Here is a 20,606-nt window from a genome sequence, read left to right as displayed (position 1 = left end):
CACTTCTCATACAACTGAAACTGATGTCCATGTATGTCTTTCTCCAGGTCACCAAAGATATGGAAATCACACATGAAAGATCTGAGCTGTATGGAGGATGTTGCAGTGTTATCCAACCAAATAGCAAATTTGTCAGATTAGCAGTTTGGGGGTGGGTGTTATTGTACAACAAGATGGAGCTGTCTGACAGCATTCCTGGGTGTTTTGACTTTATAGCACGTCACAGTTCCTGCAAAGTGTCTTCATATTACTGACAAATGATTGGGGTTCTGTGCTCAAGAAACTCAACGATCAGAGGGCCCCTCCAGTTGGAGGAGGAGCTCATCGTTGCCTTACCAGAATGTGTGGGAACAGCTTTGGATTTGTGTGGTGGGAGATATGTGGGATGTTTCCACTGTTTGGCCTTGCCATTTGCCCTTGGGCTGTCGAATTGCTCTCAGACTGAATCATCCTGTTGCACGATAACGCTCACCCCCACACTGCCAGTCAGAGGGACACTGTAGTCGAAGGAGGTGGTCATCATTGCCTTACCAGAACTTTTGTGAACAGTTTTGGAGCTCTTTGGTGGGGGATATGTGGGATGTTTCCGCTGTTTGGCTTTGCCGTTTGCCCTTGAGCTGTTGGAATGCTGTCAGACGGAATCATCCTGTTGCAGTCAGGTGAAGGCTACACATCAGCGATTTGGTTGGGAAACAGTGTAACATCCTCCATATGGCCCAGATCTTTCACCTTGCGATTAACTTATCTTTAGTGACCTGAAGTAAGACGTGTGGACATCTGTTTGTTGGACAAGGAAGTGCAAGGGTGGGTGCGGTTGTGGATACATCAGCGACCAGTCACATTCTGCAAAACAGAAATTGATTGTCTCGTCTCGCAGTGGGATAAATGTCTTAATGCATGTGCTGATTACTTTTGAATGGAACCACTCCGTGGTCCCTTTGTGGCGAATGTTCGGTTTTTGTTTGACTGCCCCTCATATACTGTAATCATCAAATGCTAAAAATTTAACCATTACAGTTGCCAGTCTCAGCACCAATCATCGATCCTCCATAAGTCGTCCTGCATTTTGTTACCACCTCTGTACGCAATAGCACCATCTGTGAAAACCCTCATGGAGCTTCGAATGTTATCCACTGTATTATTTTTGTATATTGTAAGCAGTAATGACACTATAACACTTTCTTGTGGTACTCCAGAAATTATCTTCACATCTGGAATGAAATTTTCACTCTTCAGCAGAGTGTGCGCTGATATGAAACTTGCTGGCAGATTGAACTGTGCTCCAGAGTAAGAATCGAATTCCAGTTCCCAAGTATTAGTCTCAGTCCAGTACACAGTTTTAATCTGCCAGATTGTTTCATATCGGTGCACACTCTGCTGTAGAGTGAAAATTTCACCCTGGGAATGTCCCCCAGGCTGTGGCTAAGCTATGTATCTGCAATATCCTTTCTTCAACAAATCTTAGTCCTGCAAGTTTCGCTGGAGAACCTCTGTGAAGTTTGGAAGGTAGATGAAGAGGTACTAGTGAAAGTAAAGCTGTGAGGATGGGTGATGGGTTGTGCTTGGGTAGCTCAGTCAGTAGAGCACTTGCCCATGAAAGGCAAAGGTCTTGAGTTCGAGTCTCAGTCCAGCACATTGTTTCAGACAGCCAGGAAGTTTAATCTTTACATCAGTCAGTTTCATCCTGTTAAGAATAACGTTTTGGGTTCTATCCCAAATCCAGTCACACATCTGGTCTGATACTCAGTAAGATCATATTGTGGTCACTAAATGACTGTGTGAAACTTATCAAATACATTCCAGTAATCAAGATACAAAGCATCAATCTGTGTGCCTTTTGTCTTTGGCACTCTGGATTTCATGGACAAACAGTGTGATGATTTTAGAAGATTACATGCTCGATATTTCACACAGTGTATGCTGTGTGGGCAATGGTCAGGCTACTGTTACTGAACAGTGTTCACGTAGTGTATGGAAGGTATTTTCTGGGGTAACGTTGTAAAGGGGTAACATTGTAAAGATAAGAACGGAAGACCATGAATGGAAAGTTCATATTACAAAGGGTATAAGAGAGGGACGCTGGCTTTCACTCCTACTGTTCAATCTATTCTGGGTGAATGAATGCCAAAAATATGATTTTCCGATGTAGTTAAAGTAGTGAAGGAATGCAGGACCTATTAAATGGAGTGAATGGTCTAAATGCATACACTATGGATTGAGAGTAAACCAAAGGAAGAAGAAAGTAATGATAAGAAGTAGAAATGAGTTTAGCAATAATATTAATGTCGAGAATGGGAACCTCCAATTAGTTGAAGTGAAGGAATTCAGCTACCTTGGAAGCAAAATAACATGACAGACAAAAAAAAGAGAGACTAGCCAAAAAAAAGAGGGCATTCTTGGTCAAAAGATGCAGTAGCCATCGGAAAGATCGTGGGAGACGCACATCGGCATGGCGTGTCATGGACGGTAGTTGCCGCAAGTAGTCCCGTCCACAAGAGGGCACGCGAGAATTCGGCCACGACCTCTGCCGGCGGAACAACAACAACAACAACAACAACAACAACAACTCAGTCAGCACGGGCCGTGCCCTTTCAGTTCACATCGGGCATGCCTAGGACACAGTCTCGGTCTATGCTAAGTGAAGTAAAACGTGTACAGTGTTACTACAAAAGAAGTCTACTAGTATCTAACGTGGGTATTAATTTGAACAAGAAATTTCTGAGAATATATGTCTGGAACATAGCATTTTTTGGAATTGAATCATGCTGTGGGAAAACTGCAGAAGAAGAGAACTGAACTGACAAGATAACGAATGAGGTGGTTCTCCGCAGAACTGATGAAGCAAGGAACATGTTGAAAATGTTGACATGTAGAAGGTACAGGATGATAGGGCATGTACTAGGCACCAAGGAATGACTTCCATGGAACTTGAGTGAACTAAAGTTAAAAACTGTAGGGGTAAGTTGAGACTGGAATATATCTAACAAATAACTGAGGAGCAAGCCACATAAAACTTGTGAAAATGCTGTTGGAAAAAAAGCAATAATAAATAATTTTACACTTACCACAGTAGCGCAGCAGTATGCTCTGGTGCTCATAGATGCAAAGTTTAATGTGTTTCTATCACTGGGATGGATGCTCGACACACAGTGGTGACTTGTAGCTAGTGTCTGCTACAATGAGGTCAAACTCTCAAACAGAAAGTTTTCTGAAATGGTCAGTAAGCCAGCCACAAACATTTTTGCGGAATTGATGTTGGATATTTATCCTGTTATGGACAGTTCTGTAAGTGAAGTAAGTTATCTGTGTACTTCCATCAGATTTATACTTACAGCATAAAGACAAAATGGATTTAAAAAAGTGTGATTGAACTCTCAGCATCCTGACTTGGAGGCTGTGAGCTGCTCCAAAAATAACTGGAAAATAACAGGGCTGCTAGCTGTGCCATATGCCAGGCTCTGGTATTGGTATAATTCGAAGGGGGTGTTTCTCTGTGAGGATACGTTTGGAATCATCATCCAGTGGCAGTTGCAAGTACACTTCTGACTAGTTTATTTTTTGTTAAAAGTTGTCCCATGGAAAGCTGGAGTTCATCCTAATGGGCTACTAAGGTGTAGGTCTCAATAATAGACTGCAAATGTACAGATTTTTCAAAATCACCACAGTACTAGAAGTTGCTGTTAGGGTTTGTGACAATTATCAGTGGAGTGGATCATTCTCTAGAGGAAACAAGTGTGACAGCACCCAAGGACATAAGTCAATTGAGTTCTGCTTTGACTTGTTCCCGTAGAAATATTGGGATTGAATGGGCATGAAAAAAATGGGGGCGCGACATTGGTTTCATTGTGATGTGAGCCTGGAAATTGATAGCCACACCCTAAATCTTCCAAAAACAACGAGGAGAAATTCTGAGCAGAGGGCGCCCAGTTGTTGGTATGGAAGATGATCCGATACCAGATGCACTTCATTAGAAATAGAAAATCCAAAAATTTTAAAGGCATCTAACCCAAATAAATTTTTATTGTTGGCATCATCTACTGCTAGAAAGTTCAAAGGCTGAAAAACTGTTTTATACAGTGCGGGACTAGAAAATTGTCCCAATATGGGTGTTTGTTGTCGGTCGTAACTCACCAACTGATGAGAGATGGGGGACAATGTCAGTGATCCGAGGTCCTCATAAGTGTGAGAATTTAACAAAGTCACCGCTGCTCTCGTGTCTACATGCATTTTTAACATATTGTCCATAACACATACTTCAATATAAATTTTGTTTCAGGCTACCATCACTTGGGAAATGCTGTTCACATCCATGTTCATCTCTGATGCAGGAGGTTGAGAGTTACTCAGAGAAGCAGTATGTCCTCTTTTTACAGTAGTTGCACATAGCTTAACGCTTTGGTCACACGGCCTGGTCATGTTGAACAAACAAAAATGGCACAGAGAGAGAGAGAGAGGAGCAGGCAGCCACTGTTGTGATGCTGAATGCTGTTGCTGTTTAGCATGCTGCTGCCCCATGTGTCATGGAGACCGCTTGCTTCCCTAGATACTTCTGAAGACTGGGTAATTTTCAGAACCTATGTGAGAGAGGGATTTTCACATTGTAAAGCACGTTCACAAACTTCTCTATCAGGGGCCACTTTTATCTTGAACCACTGAATCAGCGTATTAGTCCCGGTGTGCTTCAGTAAGAAACTGGCAATGACAGCTAAGCCTGTGAAGTTCCATGGCCCAAGCTGTGTGCTACTGAGGCAGCCACTTCTGACAACTGTAGAACTCAACATGAGCAGTAATAACATACGTAAATTTGCAGTTCTAAGTAGAAAGCAACTGACACATTTCATCAGAAGAGAGGCTGGCAGGTTCCTGAGGAGGAGCCACCTGACACAAAAGGTGATAAACATGAGGAGAAATCCATGACAGAAAGAAAGCCTTACATTGCGGTCAGTGACTCCAAAAGCTTGGAAATGTTGCCCAGTGCATTTTTCACACACGTCCCAATCTTCTTCAGTATCATTATATGGAGGAAATGGTGGGGGTTGCATCAACAGCGGTGAACACTGGCACATCAACGGTGCTGCCAAATTGTTTAATGCCATGGAGAGGGCCTGCTCCTGGTTTGTGTGAGCTCACTGCTGTTCAACAAGAGATTTAAGAATTTCTTCCACTAACATATTGGGCATAGCAAACCAAGAAATGAAATGCACAGAGTAGAATAACACACTTGTTACCAAAAAATATTATAATATTGCATGACACAATATCAGAATTCCAAACAACAAACTTTTATTCCATTCCAACTTGGAGGGGTTATACTAAGACACTGAATGAAATAGTGCTTAGTCCGAACACATTTAACCGAGAAGTACTTCACTGCACAGTCTAATATGGAGCATACATCAGTAACATGAACATCAGTGTGGCGAGGACCCTAGTGCTCCGGCTTTTATACAGCTGTTTGGTACACAGCGCAATGCTTGCTGTGCTGTCTCTGCCAATGTGCAACGGCTTCTTTAGGCCGGTCATGGAAGCGCCCACTGTTTAATTATGAGTGCATACTGTATAGAGTTACATCAGCAGCAGCTTCCAAAGCCTGATAGCAATCAGTGACTTCCAGCTGCTTACAAACTGCAAGTAACTCATTCTGTGTCAGTGAACAGCATTTGCATGGATACTGGAATGTGTTTGGTGCAATGTTTTTCTGAACGGTAAACAGCTAACTTCAAACTTATTTCATCTATTCGTTTTCAATTTCAGGATCAGTTGTACTGCAAGTTCCCTTCAAGAACCTAAGCTGTCATGGCGGCTTTGTTTGTTACATACTGCCTTTATATAAATTTGATCACCAAGATGTTCGTGGCAATCTGAGGACAGGTTCTATCCGTTCATGACAATCTGAGGATAGGTTCCACCCAAAATGTGTTGACTAAAGTCATTGGCTTATGAGCTGGTGACTTCTTACTTAGTGACCAATACAGCAGTTGTGTTTTACTCCAATTGATGCCCAAGAAAGTGGTTTGTGTTACAATGAGAGAGAAATCTTTGATAAAATTTACAGATTCCATGAAGCTAACCTTGTGTCTCGAATTTTAGTTGAGGTTACACTCACTAATAATTCCACATAACAAACTTGAAAACAGTATTAATTTATTACAGATACGGACTATATATGCTACTGTTGAAGGGGTAAACTAAATGAAACACAATTAGAAAGTTATAAAATGCATAAAACACGGTATTATGCCACAGCCGTTGACTTTGTAAGAGTTATGTTTACATTGCAATTATAAACTTTTGTGCACTGGTTTAGTACTAACAGGTCAACAAGCTTCAAAATGTGTAAATATTGCTCTATTCGTAAGTGTACATCAATGTTGTCTCTTCAAAATATTACCCATTAGATATTATACACTTACGCGAACACTTTTTTGATCCCGGAAATTCTTCAGGAATGTGCTCTTTGGGACAGCTTTGAGCTCTCTGTGACATGTTTCTTGTCTTCGCTTGCAAAATGACAGGCCTTTAAAGTTCTCTTTATTTTTGTGAACAGAAAAGTCACATGGGGCTATGTCTGGTAAATGGAACCAGGGAGGCTGGGCTTCATTATAGTATAGTTTTTGAGTTATTAATACAAAAAACAATCAAAAGTGTGAGCAGGTTTCATTACCATGATGTGAAAGCCATAAATTGTCTCGCCACAAACTCAGGAATTTTCTGATAGCCTCATGCAAATGGCTGTTGTTGTGTTCTTCAGTCCTGAGATTGGTTTGATGGAGCTCTCCATGCTACTCTACCCTGTAAAAGCTTCTTCATCTCCCAGTACCTACTGCAACCTACATCCTTCTGAATCTGTTTAGTGTATTCATCTCTTGGTCTCCATCTACGATTTTTACCCTCCACGCTGCCCTCCAATACTAAATTGGTGATCCCTTGTGCCTCGGAATATAACCTATCAAGCGATCCCTTCTCCTAGTCAAGTTGTCACAAACTTTTCTCCCCAATTCTATTCAATACCTCCTCATTAGTTATGTGATCTACCCATCTAATATTGAGCATTCTTCTGTAGCACCACATTTCGAAAGCTTCTATTCTCTTCTTGTATAAACCATTTATCTTCCATGTTTCACTTCCATACATGGCTACACTCCATACAAATACTTTCAGAAATGACTTCCTGACACTTAAATCTATACTCGATGTTAACAAATTTCTCTCCTTCAGAAACGCTTTCCTTGCCATTGCCAGTCTACATTTTAAATCCTCTCTACTTCGACCATCATCAGTTATTTTGCTCCCCAAATAGCAAAACTCATTTATTACTTTAAGCGTCTCATTTCCTAATCTAATTCCCTCTGCATCACCCGATTTAATTCAACTACATTCCATTATCCTCATTTTGCTTTAGTTGATGTTCATCTTATCTCTTCCTTTCAAGACCATGTCCATTTCGTTCAGCTGCTCTTCCAGGTCCTTTGCTGTCTCTGACAGAATTACAATGTCATCAGCAAATGTCAAAGTTTTAATTTCTTCTCCATGGATTTTAATTCCTACTCCGAATTTTTCTTTTGTTTCCTTTACTGCTTGCTCAATATACAGATTGAATAACATCAGGGATAGGCTACAACCCTGTCTCACTCCCTTCCCAACCGCTGCTTCCCTTTCATGCCCCTCGACTCTTATAACTGCCATCTGTTTTCTGTACAAATTGTAAATAGCCTTTCGCTCCCTGTATTTTACCCCTGCCACTTTCAGAATTTGAGAGAGAGTATTCCAGTCAACATTGTCAAAAGCTTTCTCTAAGTCTACAAACGCTAGAAACGTAGGTTAGCCTTTCCTTAAACTATCTTCTAAGATAAGTCGTAAGGTCAGTATTGCCTCACGTTTTCCAACATTTCTACGGAATCCAAACTGATGTTCCCCGAGGTCGGCTTCTACCAGTTTTTCCATTCATCTGTAAAGAATTCGCATTAGTATTTTGCAGCCATGTCTTATTAAACTGATAGTTTGGTAATTTTCACATCTGTCAACACCTGCTTTCTTTGGGATTGGAATTATTATATTCTTTTTGAAGTCTGAGGGTATTTCGCCTGTCTCATACATCTTGCTCACCAGATGGTAGAGTTTTGTCATGGCTGGCTCTCCCAAGGCTGTCAGTAGTTCTGATGGAATGTTGTCTACTCCCGGGGCCTTGTTTCGACTTAGGTCTTTTCAGTGCTCTGTCAAACTCTTCACGCAATATCATATCTCCCATTTCATTTTCATCTACATCCTCTCCCATTTCCATAGTATTGTCCTCAAGTACATTGCCCTTGTATAGACCCTCTATATACTCCTTCCATCTTTCTGCTTTCCCTTCTTTGCTTAGAACTGGGTTTCCATCTGAGCTCTTGATATTCATACAAGTGGTTCTCTTTTCTCCAAAGGTCTCTTTAATTTTCCTGTAAGCAGTATCTATCGTACCCCTAGTGAGACAAGCCTCTACATCCTTACGTTTGTCCAGTAGCCATCCCTGCCAATAGAAATTGCATTGAACCTAAAAGGAGCACTTATTATTGATCTTTCTATCTTGTGACAAAAACTCATGGTGCACCATGCCATTAAACTCGAAGATCACAGTCAGCATAAACTCCACATTTAACCTCACTTGTTGAGCTTTTTTTATTGTGTTGATGCTCCAGAATGCCTCTACTGGGATCATTTAACCTTAGTTCTATCACTGGTTGAGACTTGTTTCAGTGATTGTGTTATTGTTGACTTCATTTAACAATCCCTGAGAAACTTGTGCATTTGCTTCTGTTGTTCAAAATTCAACAGTTTGGGAACAAATTTTGCTGACCAACATTGAATACCTTAAACATTTCAAAAGGTTTCATGTCAGGAGGTAGTTGACATTCAAGCATCATCAGACATCTCTGAATGTTATCTGACAATTGTTCATAATCACTTCTTGAACTTCTCCCACAATGTCATTGGTTGACTTGCTGGGTCGTTCAGGGTGCTAGTTGTCCTCTTCATTTTCACGACCTTCTTGGAAACTCTTATACCACTCATAAACTTTTGTTTTACTCATAGCAGACTCACCAAAAGCAATATTTTACATTTATAAAACTTTTCTATCCTTTATTTCGTTCTTATAGCAAAATTTAATACAAATTCTGTGGTCCATTACAAAAATTCTGTTACTTTTTGAACACACATGCACACTGCAACAACGGGAAACAAGTATCTTTTCAGACAACTCTCAACAGATTAAGCATCCTGTATAGCTACCACTACATGGATACTGTTCAGACATGATTTACAAATGCAACAATGAAAACATCGCCTAAAATGGGCTAATAAAACACACAAAATTACAAAAATTCTGTTACTTTTTGAACACACATGCACACTGCAACAGTGGGAAATGATTTTCCAAACAAGAGATTGCTGCCAGAATTTGCAGAATAGACAACTGTGTCTCACGATTTGATTTAATACAAACTTTAACACATTTTTAAACTTCTGATAATTGTCAGAATTATACATTTAGTCATGTTATTACTAACTGAAATTAGGGAAGAATGATTACCTGAATGATGGTACTGCTGCCAAAATATGCAGGAAGCAGCTTACAACTGATATGTGGTACAATATTTGTGCGTCACTTTCGAATGTCCAAAAATACACAGCATATAATGGTACTCACTAGCCTTAGCAAAATCAATTGAAGATAATGGGAAAACAAACCAAAAGAGTAAGAATTTAGGAACATACCTATATATTCATCATGAAGTAACTGCCGATGTGGAGAAAACATATCAGGCTTATCATGAAAATGATCTATTATATGGGCAGACTCCAGCAGCCCCAAGGCTGAGGTCCAGAAGAAGTTTTATCAAGACCACTGTAGTGTTACAAACAACAGCTACAGCAAGGAAACTTTGGTAAACCCTCGTCGCCAGTTTTGCAAACCCTTGCCGGGGAAACGGCTTCTGGTGCAGTACACCGCTAAGACACTTTAGAACCTACCACTATTAAATAGCTATGCAGCAGGGTCAGATAACAGAATAGCAGAACAAAGGTTCTACAACACTGCAACACATTAGTAACAAAGTCGCACAAATGAGTGAAAAAGGTTTACTTATCTTGGTGACTTGTTGAATAATGAATTTTTCAATACTGCATGTAATATAACACATCCCTGGCTGAAACTATCCCGTCTGGATGTGAGCAGGATTGGATTGTTTGGATGGGGGGGGGGGGGGGGGGGTCACTCAGCTGCTTTTGATCTGGAGTTAGAAGATAAAGGAATAACCTCTAGAAGTGGTACTTCCTGTGGATGTCACCAACTGTGACTGTGAAGAAAGACACACCATGCAACACCTATTGGTCTGTCAACTATATCCTGCATCTTGCACAGAAGAGGATCGATCTTCCCCTGACTCCAAGCACCATTGCAAGATTTTGGGCAACAGTAGTGTAGCTTAATTGTTCTTTCTGTCTTTTGTTTTTGCATCTGACTTGAATCAATGAATAAAACAAAAGAAGAACTGGAAGTCAGTCTGTTCACATATATCAACAAGTGAAACGCATGAACACTGCACTTCACTGAATATGTGACACCTTCTACTCTAGAATGAATATGAATGCTGAGGATTGATTTATGCCATTCAAATTAATGAAATTTGTGAAGCATTAACAAAGCATGTCATCATCAACTTAGAATGACTAACAATGCTGCCACAGTTGCTGTTATTAAGGAAGTATCAGATAGCAGTTGCTAAAAAAGACTTCATGAATCAAAGCTTATAGTGCAGTAATCACGGAAGTTGTGAGCCTATACTTAAATTGAGACCATTAATGCAGAGTGCATTTATAGTATGGCTTCCATGAGGGGCCTCGCCAACCTAATCTTGATGAAATGTTCTGTCCTAAATTACTTTTCTTCACTCCCCACCTCCCCATACCCCACCCCTTCCTGCCATTTCCTCTCTTGTATTTTTTCTCTGGAAATGTATATGAGAGATTCAAAAACTCTAGACAGATTGGAGGAACATTGACTAGCCAACCAAAAATGAACATTGCAATGTTATTAGTTGTACTCAAAATGGTGAAAAATCTTAAAGCATCAACAAAGATTGTCTTCTGATTGGGGGGACATTAAAAAACATTTCAGGTTGCAGGTTTAGCTTAGTTATTCTTGTGCTGTTTCTTTCATTTACATTTTGGAAGGGGCTGGGCCTCGGGCAAAATAAATGGTAAAAGAGCACTTACGATGTTGTTGGCCTTTCTGTTGCATGCTGCTGTTGACAATGGTCCTCTTTATAAATTGTGTTAAGTGAACGTGACAAATCATTAATTGGATGTGGGTTGCCAATAACATTGTCATTCATAATATCCTATACTTTTTAAATGAAGTTTGCTGGTATTTTGTTAAACTATCTTCAGTTTAAGGTGTGCTATTAGGCCCCATCCTTACCACAACCTCAGACATCATGACGTTTTCAGAAAAACATGGTTGGATTGGGAATTTCTCATTAGCAACTATATACTATCAAAGAAGTGTATGCTGTCTTGTCTTCATAGACCTCCAAAAGGCCTTTGATAGAGTGCAGTGGGGTAAGCTGTTAGATATCTTGATAAAGAAGGAAGTAAAATGGAAGGAGAGACGATTGATTGCAAATATGTACCTGAATCAGAAAGCTTGGCTATGAATAGGTAATGAGATCTCTGAAGACAGCAAATATTGGGAGAGGTTTTAGACAGGGCTGTTGTCTTTCACTGATCCTATTTAACATCTATCTGGAGGTAGTACTGAAAAGCTGTTTGGATGGAACAAGAGGTGTCAAGATTGGTGAGCGGAAAATTGAATGTATAAGATTTGCAGATGACATGGCGATCCTCGCAGAAAATCAAGAGACGTTGGCTCAAATGCTAAATGACCTGAATGAAGTCTGTGCAGCAAATGATATGAAAATTAATAAAAACAAAATTAAAAGCATGGTCGTAGGCCTAAAGAAAAGAAAAGAAAAGTGAAAACTGACTTGGGGTCAGAAATCATAGAACAGGTGATGATGACTGTATACTATCACCTGATGTCGATGACTGACGAAGACGAAAACAAATTGCCAGCAGAAACATTGGGCACAGATGCTGTAAGTGCACTTTACCCAAAGAAACTGTACAACAAGAGCAATCTGATTATGTCCTGTGAATTGTCCCTATATCATCACTTACATGCATACTGGAGACTGATCCAACCACAAACAGATTGCTCCCTCAGGATATAACTGTCACTGGACTACTGAGGTATTTGATAGGACTCTGTGATATGTATCAGGTTGAAAGGTAAAGTGCAAACTTTATGCTCACACCACATTCACAAAAGTACAATTTTACTGAAAAGTAATAAGTTTTGTGAGTACAAATTACCTGTTTTTGGTGGATGTTAGTCAGTAATATCAATGTTTATCACAATGTGTCTCCTTGATAACCACACTTTTGCCAGCTTTTTGAAACTGTCATAACATTGCTCACTTAGGAAAAACCGGAGCCCATGGGCAACTAGCATATGGCTTGCCTTTCACTTGTTGCAAGAATTCTGAGTCAGTTCAGGAAATATTGCTAAATGCTCCATAACTTTAGCTTGCAACAATGGAAATACAACATGCTTTTCTACATGAATCCTGACTTCTGTGTATTATCTTCAGTGTTGAGATAATGTAGGAACTTTTCATGGTGTGTAATGTATGCAGTATATTGTTCCCACAATCACTGGCATTCCACACCATTACTCTCTTTCCAGTTAAATGAAACTACAAACCTGTCACAACCAAAACCATTTGAAATTTGCATTAACCAGAACCTAGTGACACTCACTATACATTGTGTTACTGGTCTTATTTGTGGGTAGAGTCATATTCCACTATAATAGTTGCCGAGACTTAGAATTATTTTAGATCGTTTTGGACACAAGGTGGTCTGTACTCCAGACTACAGAACTTGGCAAATTGAATTGTCACAGCTTGCATTATCAAGGAACTATTCTTCCTACCTTATTAGAGTGTGTGTCTTTTTTCAACTTTGGGCTGTACCCATAAAGTGTGCCAAGCTTAAGTGTGCTTGATCAACTCACTGGCAGAGCTCTTGACTTAACTGTGGATATGTTCTTGCCATCTACTGTAAGGCAAAAATAGCTGAATGCCTGCACAGCCTCAAGACAAATGAAACATATAAATATTTTGAGCAGTAGAACAAATAAGTGCAGATTTATGTGGACTGAGATGGGCCCTACTTTGAAGTCGGTCGCCACAAATTGATCATATCTGGGAAGTACACAGATTTGCAACCTGTCTTGTGTATTTTCTGTTGGACATTGTACGGCATTATTTCCAGCAGACCACAACACTGCATCTGTAGTAAACAACTCAGCCACTGACACTGAATTGATCAAGCAAGTTGAAAATTTGCACAACACAGCACCACAGTTCAAGGTCAGTAAACAATTTTGTACTAATGTGTGACAAGAAGTAGCTTTTGCATAATGCGAGCAGCCTCAGAACATCACACTTCGAAAGCTGCTTCCTCCTCTGACAAGTTGATCCACCATTACTTTAAGGTTCTGGAATTCCACTTTCAGTAAAACATATTCTAACTAGATGTTTTTTATTTGAAAACAAGAGAGCCATCACTGACCCATCTGGGGAGCTGCCCTCTGTATTAAATTACATGGAACAAGTGTGGAGTGTATTTTAAAATTTTGCGAAGTGTCAGGCTGCCTCCCTGAAGTGACTGGGAGGAGGATTTTATTGTGTTCTTGTTAACTTTTTACCTTAATCTTCTTCTTCTTCTTCTTCTTCTTCTTATTATTATTATTATTATTATTATTATTATTAGTAGTAGTAGTAGTAGTAGTAGTAGTAGCTACAGCAGCAGCATGTATCTGGGTACTAAAAAGTTGAAGTACTCTTATTCAGTTTACAAATAGATAACCAAGTAACCACCCTTTTAGTAACAAAAGGATGAATATCATCATTACGTAGATAAGCTCCTCTCTCGAGAAATATCGAATGAGTGCTTAACTTCTGTTTTTGTAACTTCCAATTGTCTGTGATCTTTATGGAGCATAGAATATAGTGTGAACATTCACATCAGTTCAGGTGCTCTGCATAGCAATGTTTTCATTCAAGTGACCAAGATACATTATGTGGTTAGTCCACTTGAAATATTCTTACTTTTTCTAAAATTGTTTCTGCGCAGTTGGACAGTTTCCATTATTTGTGGTGGTACACCTTCTAAGTCCACCTTTTGAAATCTGGGAAGGATCCTACTTGTGTATATATTGAAGTTTTACCTTCACTAGCTACAAGGAAAGACATTTGACTGGGTGTTCATCCTCCACCTTTATGGTTCTTAAAATTTGGAATGACTCCTAAGTCATTTTAGATTCAGTTAATGTCACTCAGCCATTGGTAGTCCAAATCTGCTACAGTTTTTGTGTGCAAAGATGTGGTATACTGTTAGGATATATAATATCCCCAAGACAGCTCCATGAATTAGGCGTTGAAAGATGTCCCCCCATCATTGTTAGAGAAATAATATGTGAGCTTTAGATTGGATTAGATGTACTTTTTGTTCCAATAAATCCATTGTGAGTAGAGCCTCCAGGATGTGAAACATATAAGAAAATAAAAGTACTACTTATAAAATGAAATAAAACAATACTGCATTTATGACACAGTGAAAAAAAAGCTAGAAATACTGCATAAGTTCCAAAGAACTTAAGTAGATTGTTTTGGATGTAGTAAACAATACAGCGTAAATGCAATAGTGCGCACAGCCACAGCACATTGTTATTGCTTACTACATATCTTCCAGTGTTTGGAAGTGGTTCCTTGGTTCTACCTTCAGCTCATGAAAATGGACAGCATTTTACAAGATGATCTCTTTACTGAGAAAAAAATTGTTTCTCAGCTAAACGTAGCATATGATAGTGGAGATCCTTCTTGAGAGTGATTAACAGTGGTAAGAAAAATTTTTTTTTATTTATCTCGCATTAACAGCAGTCAGCTAAAATTCTAAAATTTAGCGGTAACACAGCTGGTAGCGCCACACTTCAATTTTTGTGCACGTTAGTCCTTTCTGCTAAAGGTGTTTTGAATACCCACTTGATTATAGGTTCTCATGTAAATCCAGAATGAAAAAGAAGAGTTAATTTCCTGTATGGGGTTCTCAGTCACTTTTCCAGGGCCATCTAATGATGCAGGTAATTTTTTATTGTGACTCTTAGCATTATTAATGATATTGTCATTGTCATAAAGACATGAATTTGAAATTCAACTTTGGCATTCTTAAGGTAATTTTTCAAACGTTTTTTGTCTAGAAACGTCACTGACTGCATCCAAGAATGGTCAGATTGATACAGCAACCACAGTTGCCACTGGAAACGACAGTACGTCTTCCCATTTATTGCTACACAATGGTGCTAATTTTTTACCAGACAATTCACGTAACTTATCAGAAGTTGATGAAAGCAAGGATGTTGAAAGTGAAGGTCAAGAATTTTGTGGTGATCTAAGCAGTGACAAGAAAAGAAATCTAGAGCCTGCCTTGAAGATTGGAAGAAAAATGTCAACAAAACTCTGGGAATGTGCGGACAATCATATGTTGGTTATGAAAGAAGTTGAGGTGTCAAAATTACTCACAATAGTCCAAGAGGGGCACGGAAATTAGGTCCGATGTGTACTTCAAAGATGTCAGAAATCGTTCAAGGGACGTGTCATCAAACTTGTGCTGGTGACATGCAGGCAAGTTTTAACACTTTCTGTGAATGTCATTGGATCAGAGGAAGATTTATGTAATCAGTCTTGTGGACATAATTCCAACCATGTACCTTGTTGGTTGTAGCCCCCTGAACACACAGGGTTTGCTCAGCTGATGCCTGCGCCGTTAACTCCTCATGTATGCCAAGGGGTAGATGCCCATCCCCTTGCGACATCGGGACTCCCGACAATGACCATCCTGCCAGGTGGCCTTTGCTGTGGCTGGGTGGCGTCTTGGGGGGGGGGGGGGGGGGCGGGGGGTCCTGGTCGGAGTAGGTGGCATCAGGGCAGATGACACACAATGAAGCGAGTACATCATCTCTTGCTGGTGGTGAAACACCAGAAATCTCTAAGCATTCACGAGCTCAATTCAACGCGCAGAAGTACGACCAAAATTGTTCCCCTCCCTGGCCACACCATGGGAGGAATGTCAGGCTAAGGGTGGCAGCGGATCTTATTCTTTGAAGTACCTTGTATGTTCAAGAGCTGATGGGGAATCTTTCATGACGATGAAGCCTCAGTAATTTGTTAGGCATTTAGAGGACAAGTTTGGGGAGGTGGAGATCTGGGTAATCAAAACAGCATCCTCTGCCCAGTCATGGGCATAACTCCGGCGTGTCTGCCGGGGTCCAAGGGATAATCAGGTTGCCACCGGTGCCTTCATCTTGGCGTTCGAGGGTGATACGTTGCCCAAGAAGGTTAAGGTGATGGTCTACCACTGTGATCTAAAGCCCTATATCCCTCCCCCAGTGCGGTGCTTTGAGTGCTGGAAGTTCGGCTATATGTCTTCCTACTGTACTTCCAGTGTCACGCCCATCACACCCCAATACTCCATATGCCCCCACCTCCTATCTGTGTCAACTGCGGAGAGCACCATTCGCTTTGCTCGCCAGACTGCAGGATTCTCCAGAAAAAAAGGAAAATCATGGATTACAAGACCCTGGACCAACTGACCCACACTGAGGCTAAGAGAAAATTTGAACGCCTGCATCCTGTGTGTATGACATCACCTTACGCCGCCGCCGCTACAACAGTTCTGGCACCACCAACCCAAGTCACCTTTCAGAGCCGGAAGACTACACCTGCCCCCTTGATGGTGCAAGACCACCTACAATAAATCAGACCTTAAGGCAGATATTGATAGTTGACAAGGGCGGCAATCGTGGGGGAAACAAACCAGCATGCTTGTGTTTCCGTAAAGTGTGTGTGTGTGTGTAACATTGTATACGTGATGTTCAAGAGAAGTGAAAGCATTTATTACTACCTATTATTTATGCTATATTCTGTGAATGTCGTCGCAAGTGCTACGCTAGTATTTATTTTCTAGATTCTCTAGTAAGTTTGGCATAATTTAAAGTGTAAACTGTTCTTGCGATGGGTCATAGCTGTTGTGTACCAGAATGTAAATCCAATTACGGCAAAACATATGATACCTCAACATTTAAGTTTCCCAAAGAAACAGCTTTGAGGAACAAATGGATTAAACTAATTCATAGCGATAATTTTGAAGTGCACAATAAAACTGTGGTATGCATTAAGCATTTTAAACCTGTGGTTAGGGAAGACATTTTCCTGTGGAAAATAGTGAACCAATACGTGTGCCATGAAAAATACCAAAACTAACAAATGATGCAATTCCAACTATCTTTCCTAATCAACCTTCATATCACAAAGTACAAATTCCTAAGGAAATGCAGAATCTTGAAGATCGTGTTCAACATCTACTGGAACGTGATGAATGTAGTTTCAGTAATTGGTGCGAAAATGACAATATACCTGACTTTCAGTATTTCAAAAATGAAGCGCAGAAAAGGAATGTTTGTCCATTTACACTTTTAGTAAAGGATGACTACGTATCTTTCATTAAATTAGACGACGATTCAGTCAGTGATGTGCCATTAGTTTCAGTATGCTTCAAGATATCATGTTCCTTGGAAGTAAAAGTGTTTGCCTACAGAAATCTTGAAATGTGACAAGTGGACGAAATTTGACAATCTAGTGAGTCACCTAAATGGTTTCACAGATAACTCTATTGGCACCGTTGACAAGATTATAATTGTAGTCAATGTTCTCAAACAAGCACTGAAAGCTGGAAGTGATTTTGATGATGAAATAGCCCCTAAAATAGAATTTGTTTTGGAGCAATTACAACTTTCAATAACAAAGCAAAGTACATATTCTCCTGAGCTTTTGATATGGGCATCAACCATTTGCTTTTCATTTCCTGGTGCCTACCATCACTTGAGAAAAACAAATGTATTAACATTACCTCATCCTGTCTATTTAAGGCAGTTTCTATGCAAAAGTGTCCAAATAAACCTTGTATTGGTCCATTACAGGTAGCTTTTTTGAGGGGGGGAAAAATTTCTTCAGGAAAGTGATAAGGTAATTTCACTGATGCTAGGTGAAGTTTATGTTAACTCAAAATTCTCTTATAAGGCAGGAAAGATACTTGGCGTAGCTGAGAATACGTCAGATACTACAACAGCAGGTACAATGCAGGTTTTCATGGCATCATCTCTACATTCTGATTATAAAGAAGTAATAGCTCTCTTTCCTGTAAAAAAAATGTTAATTCTGATACACTACTGAAAATGACAATTGATGTATTAAAGTTAATGCATGAAGTTGGAAATGATGTTATATGCCTGGTAGCAGATAACCATAGCACTAATAGGAAAATGTATCAGCTTATGTGTGGTGACATTTTACAGCCGTGTATTACAAATCCAGTTGCTCCATCCAAATTTCCCTTTCTTATGTTTGATGGTGTGCACTTGCTTAAGTGTATTAGAAATAACTGGTTGAATGGAAAAAATGAATCCTTTTTAATGTCAAATATTGAGGATACATTTGCTTTCATCAATACCTTTCTACACAGTGATGAAGGGAATGCTGCATGTGAATATACTGTCAGTGAAGCAAAGTTTTCAGATTTGAGGAACCTGTTTCATTCTGGGAAAAATAAACTGTAGAAACTTGCCCCAAAGCTAGTGACAAAGACAGTATATCCAACTTCTATTGAGAGACAGAATGTTGCCCTAAATTTTGATTCTAAAAATGTGGCAGCACTAGAAATTTTGAAAAGTCAGGGGATTGAGATTTCTGATGGCACTATTCAGTTTTTAAAATTAATCATTAAATGGTGGACAATTTCTAATGTACAGCATCCCATGAAAGGTAAATACACATCAGATGATAATTCTAGCCCAATCACTGGACCTACTGACTCCAAATTTCTGTTTCTTGAAAATTTGAAAACATATCTTGACATCTGGCATGTATTGCCTACTCATGGAAAACTAACCAATGAAACATATGCTGCTTTCTCTCACACACTTGCAACAACAGTTCAGTTATGCAGATATATTTTTAATACTTACAACTGGTCCTACATTCTTACAGCAAAATTACACACTGATGCTTTAGAAGCAAGATTTGGAGCTTATAGAAGGCTAAGTGGCTGCACATATAATGTTTCAATTGAGCAAATCTTGGAATCTAAGAGGAAACTCGGAATCTAAGAGGAAACTCAAAGTAGTAAGTCTACCAAAGCTCAGATCTACTAAACATGGTGAATTTACATTAAATGATTTTGCAGCAAAAGTAAACTGCAGCATAAAACACCAAATGTATGAAAATTTAGATAAATTAGAACCTGCTCTAGAGGAACTAGCAAACATTCCCATGATGCATGAAGATTTGAAAGTCTTGGTTTGTATTGCTAGCTACACCAGCAAAACAGCACTTGAAAAGCTGCGAAAAGGTGGAAAATGTTCAGGTTGTGAAGAAATGTCACAGACAGAGGATGAAATTTTGTTTCAGTGTGAAACCAAAGAACTCCTTTCCTATTTCAACTAACTGAATCGTGGGGGATTTAAGGGTCCTCCTTCTATAATGATTTCCTTGTGTTGTAATATATATAAACTTTTTAGAGTTCTGATTAGCAGCACATATGAATCAGAATTTCTCAAACTTAAAAATCAAAGAGATGCAGTACTTGCCTTAGGAACTGAATTGCGTGAAAATGCCATTAGTAACATCAGTGATGTGTGCAAATGTGGCATTCCTTTAAAGACAATAATCAAGAAAAGTATTAAATGCTTTCAAATATTTTTATTAATAATTACACAAAACTTGAATGAAAAGTGTGTTTCAAAGGAAATTGCTCAAACACCAGTAAAACAAAAAAGGAGCTCATGAAGACATTGCAGCAAAAATAACAAAAACGTAAAGTGGCCAAGCTGAGCAGCAAATAAATCCAACAGGTACTCAAATTCAAACCACTTCTAGCATATTACATAATGACAGTGACTAGAATTAACTGTATATTGTTTAATACAATTTTGAGCTTTAGTTACAGGCTTCACTTATTATTGCTATGTAGCTTCTATTTTGCAAATTATTGTTAGTGTCCAAATATGCCATTTACATGTGTTGTGTAGTAGTTGTTTGGATTTGATTTTGAGTTGCGTATACTAATTTTACTTCGTCATAGTACTTATTACGTAATTTGTGACTTTAGTAACAACTTTTTATTTAAGTCTGAATATAGAAAAATAAATAACAATATAACATTTCTTGTGAAATTTAGAATTTACTTTCCATTTATGAAGTTTGTAAATAATTCGTGTTAGAGTCCCACTGAAATACTTGACCTAAGACTGCTACCATCTTGGTTTCTGTGTTGTGGTCTGATGTATTGTAGGTGGTCTTGGACGGTGGGGGGCATTTCCCTCCCTGTTGCTCCTGCACCACCTACTTCAGGAGCAACACCCCCCCCCCTCCCCCACCATAGTGGGGTAA

The 20,606-nt window shown here is 39.4% G+C and overlaps 1 protein-coding gene across 4 annotated transcripts in view; it reads left to right on the top strand.

Moving 5' to 3' along the window:
- Window positions 1–20,606, top strand: part of LOC124721884 (leucine-rich repeat protein 1-like) — a 119,814-nt gene that overhangs the window by 12,493 nt on the left and 86,715 nt on the right. The window contains exon 2 of one of the 4 annotated variants that reach the window (XM_047247036.1): window positions 4,277–4,354. The exons of 1 other annotated variant lie outside the window; for it this stretch is intronic. Coding sequence is in view for 1 of the 3 variants with exons in the window: in XM_047247035.1 (XP_047102991.1) it covers window positions 15,717–15,785 (69 nt within the window). In the remaining 2 variants the exon portion in view is untranslated. Of the gene's footprint in view, window positions 1–4,276; window positions 4,355–15,633; window positions 15,786–19,930; window positions 20,069–20,606 lie in introns of those variants that run through there. 2 more of the 4 variants (XM_047247035.1, XM_047247037.1) reach the window with 2 other exon arrangements.

The sequence above is a fragment of the Schistocerca piceifrons genome, chromosome X, assembly GCF_021461385.2.
Source record: "Schistocerca piceifrons isolate TAMUIC-IGC-003096 chromosome X, iqSchPice1.1, whole genome shotgun sequence".
NCBI lineage: Eukaryota > Metazoa > Arthropoda > Insecta > Orthoptera > Acrididae > Schistocerca > Schistocerca piceifrons.
The sequence above is the reverse complement of the archived record's forward strand: the minus strand, read 5'-3'. Positions and strand labels throughout refer to the sequence as shown.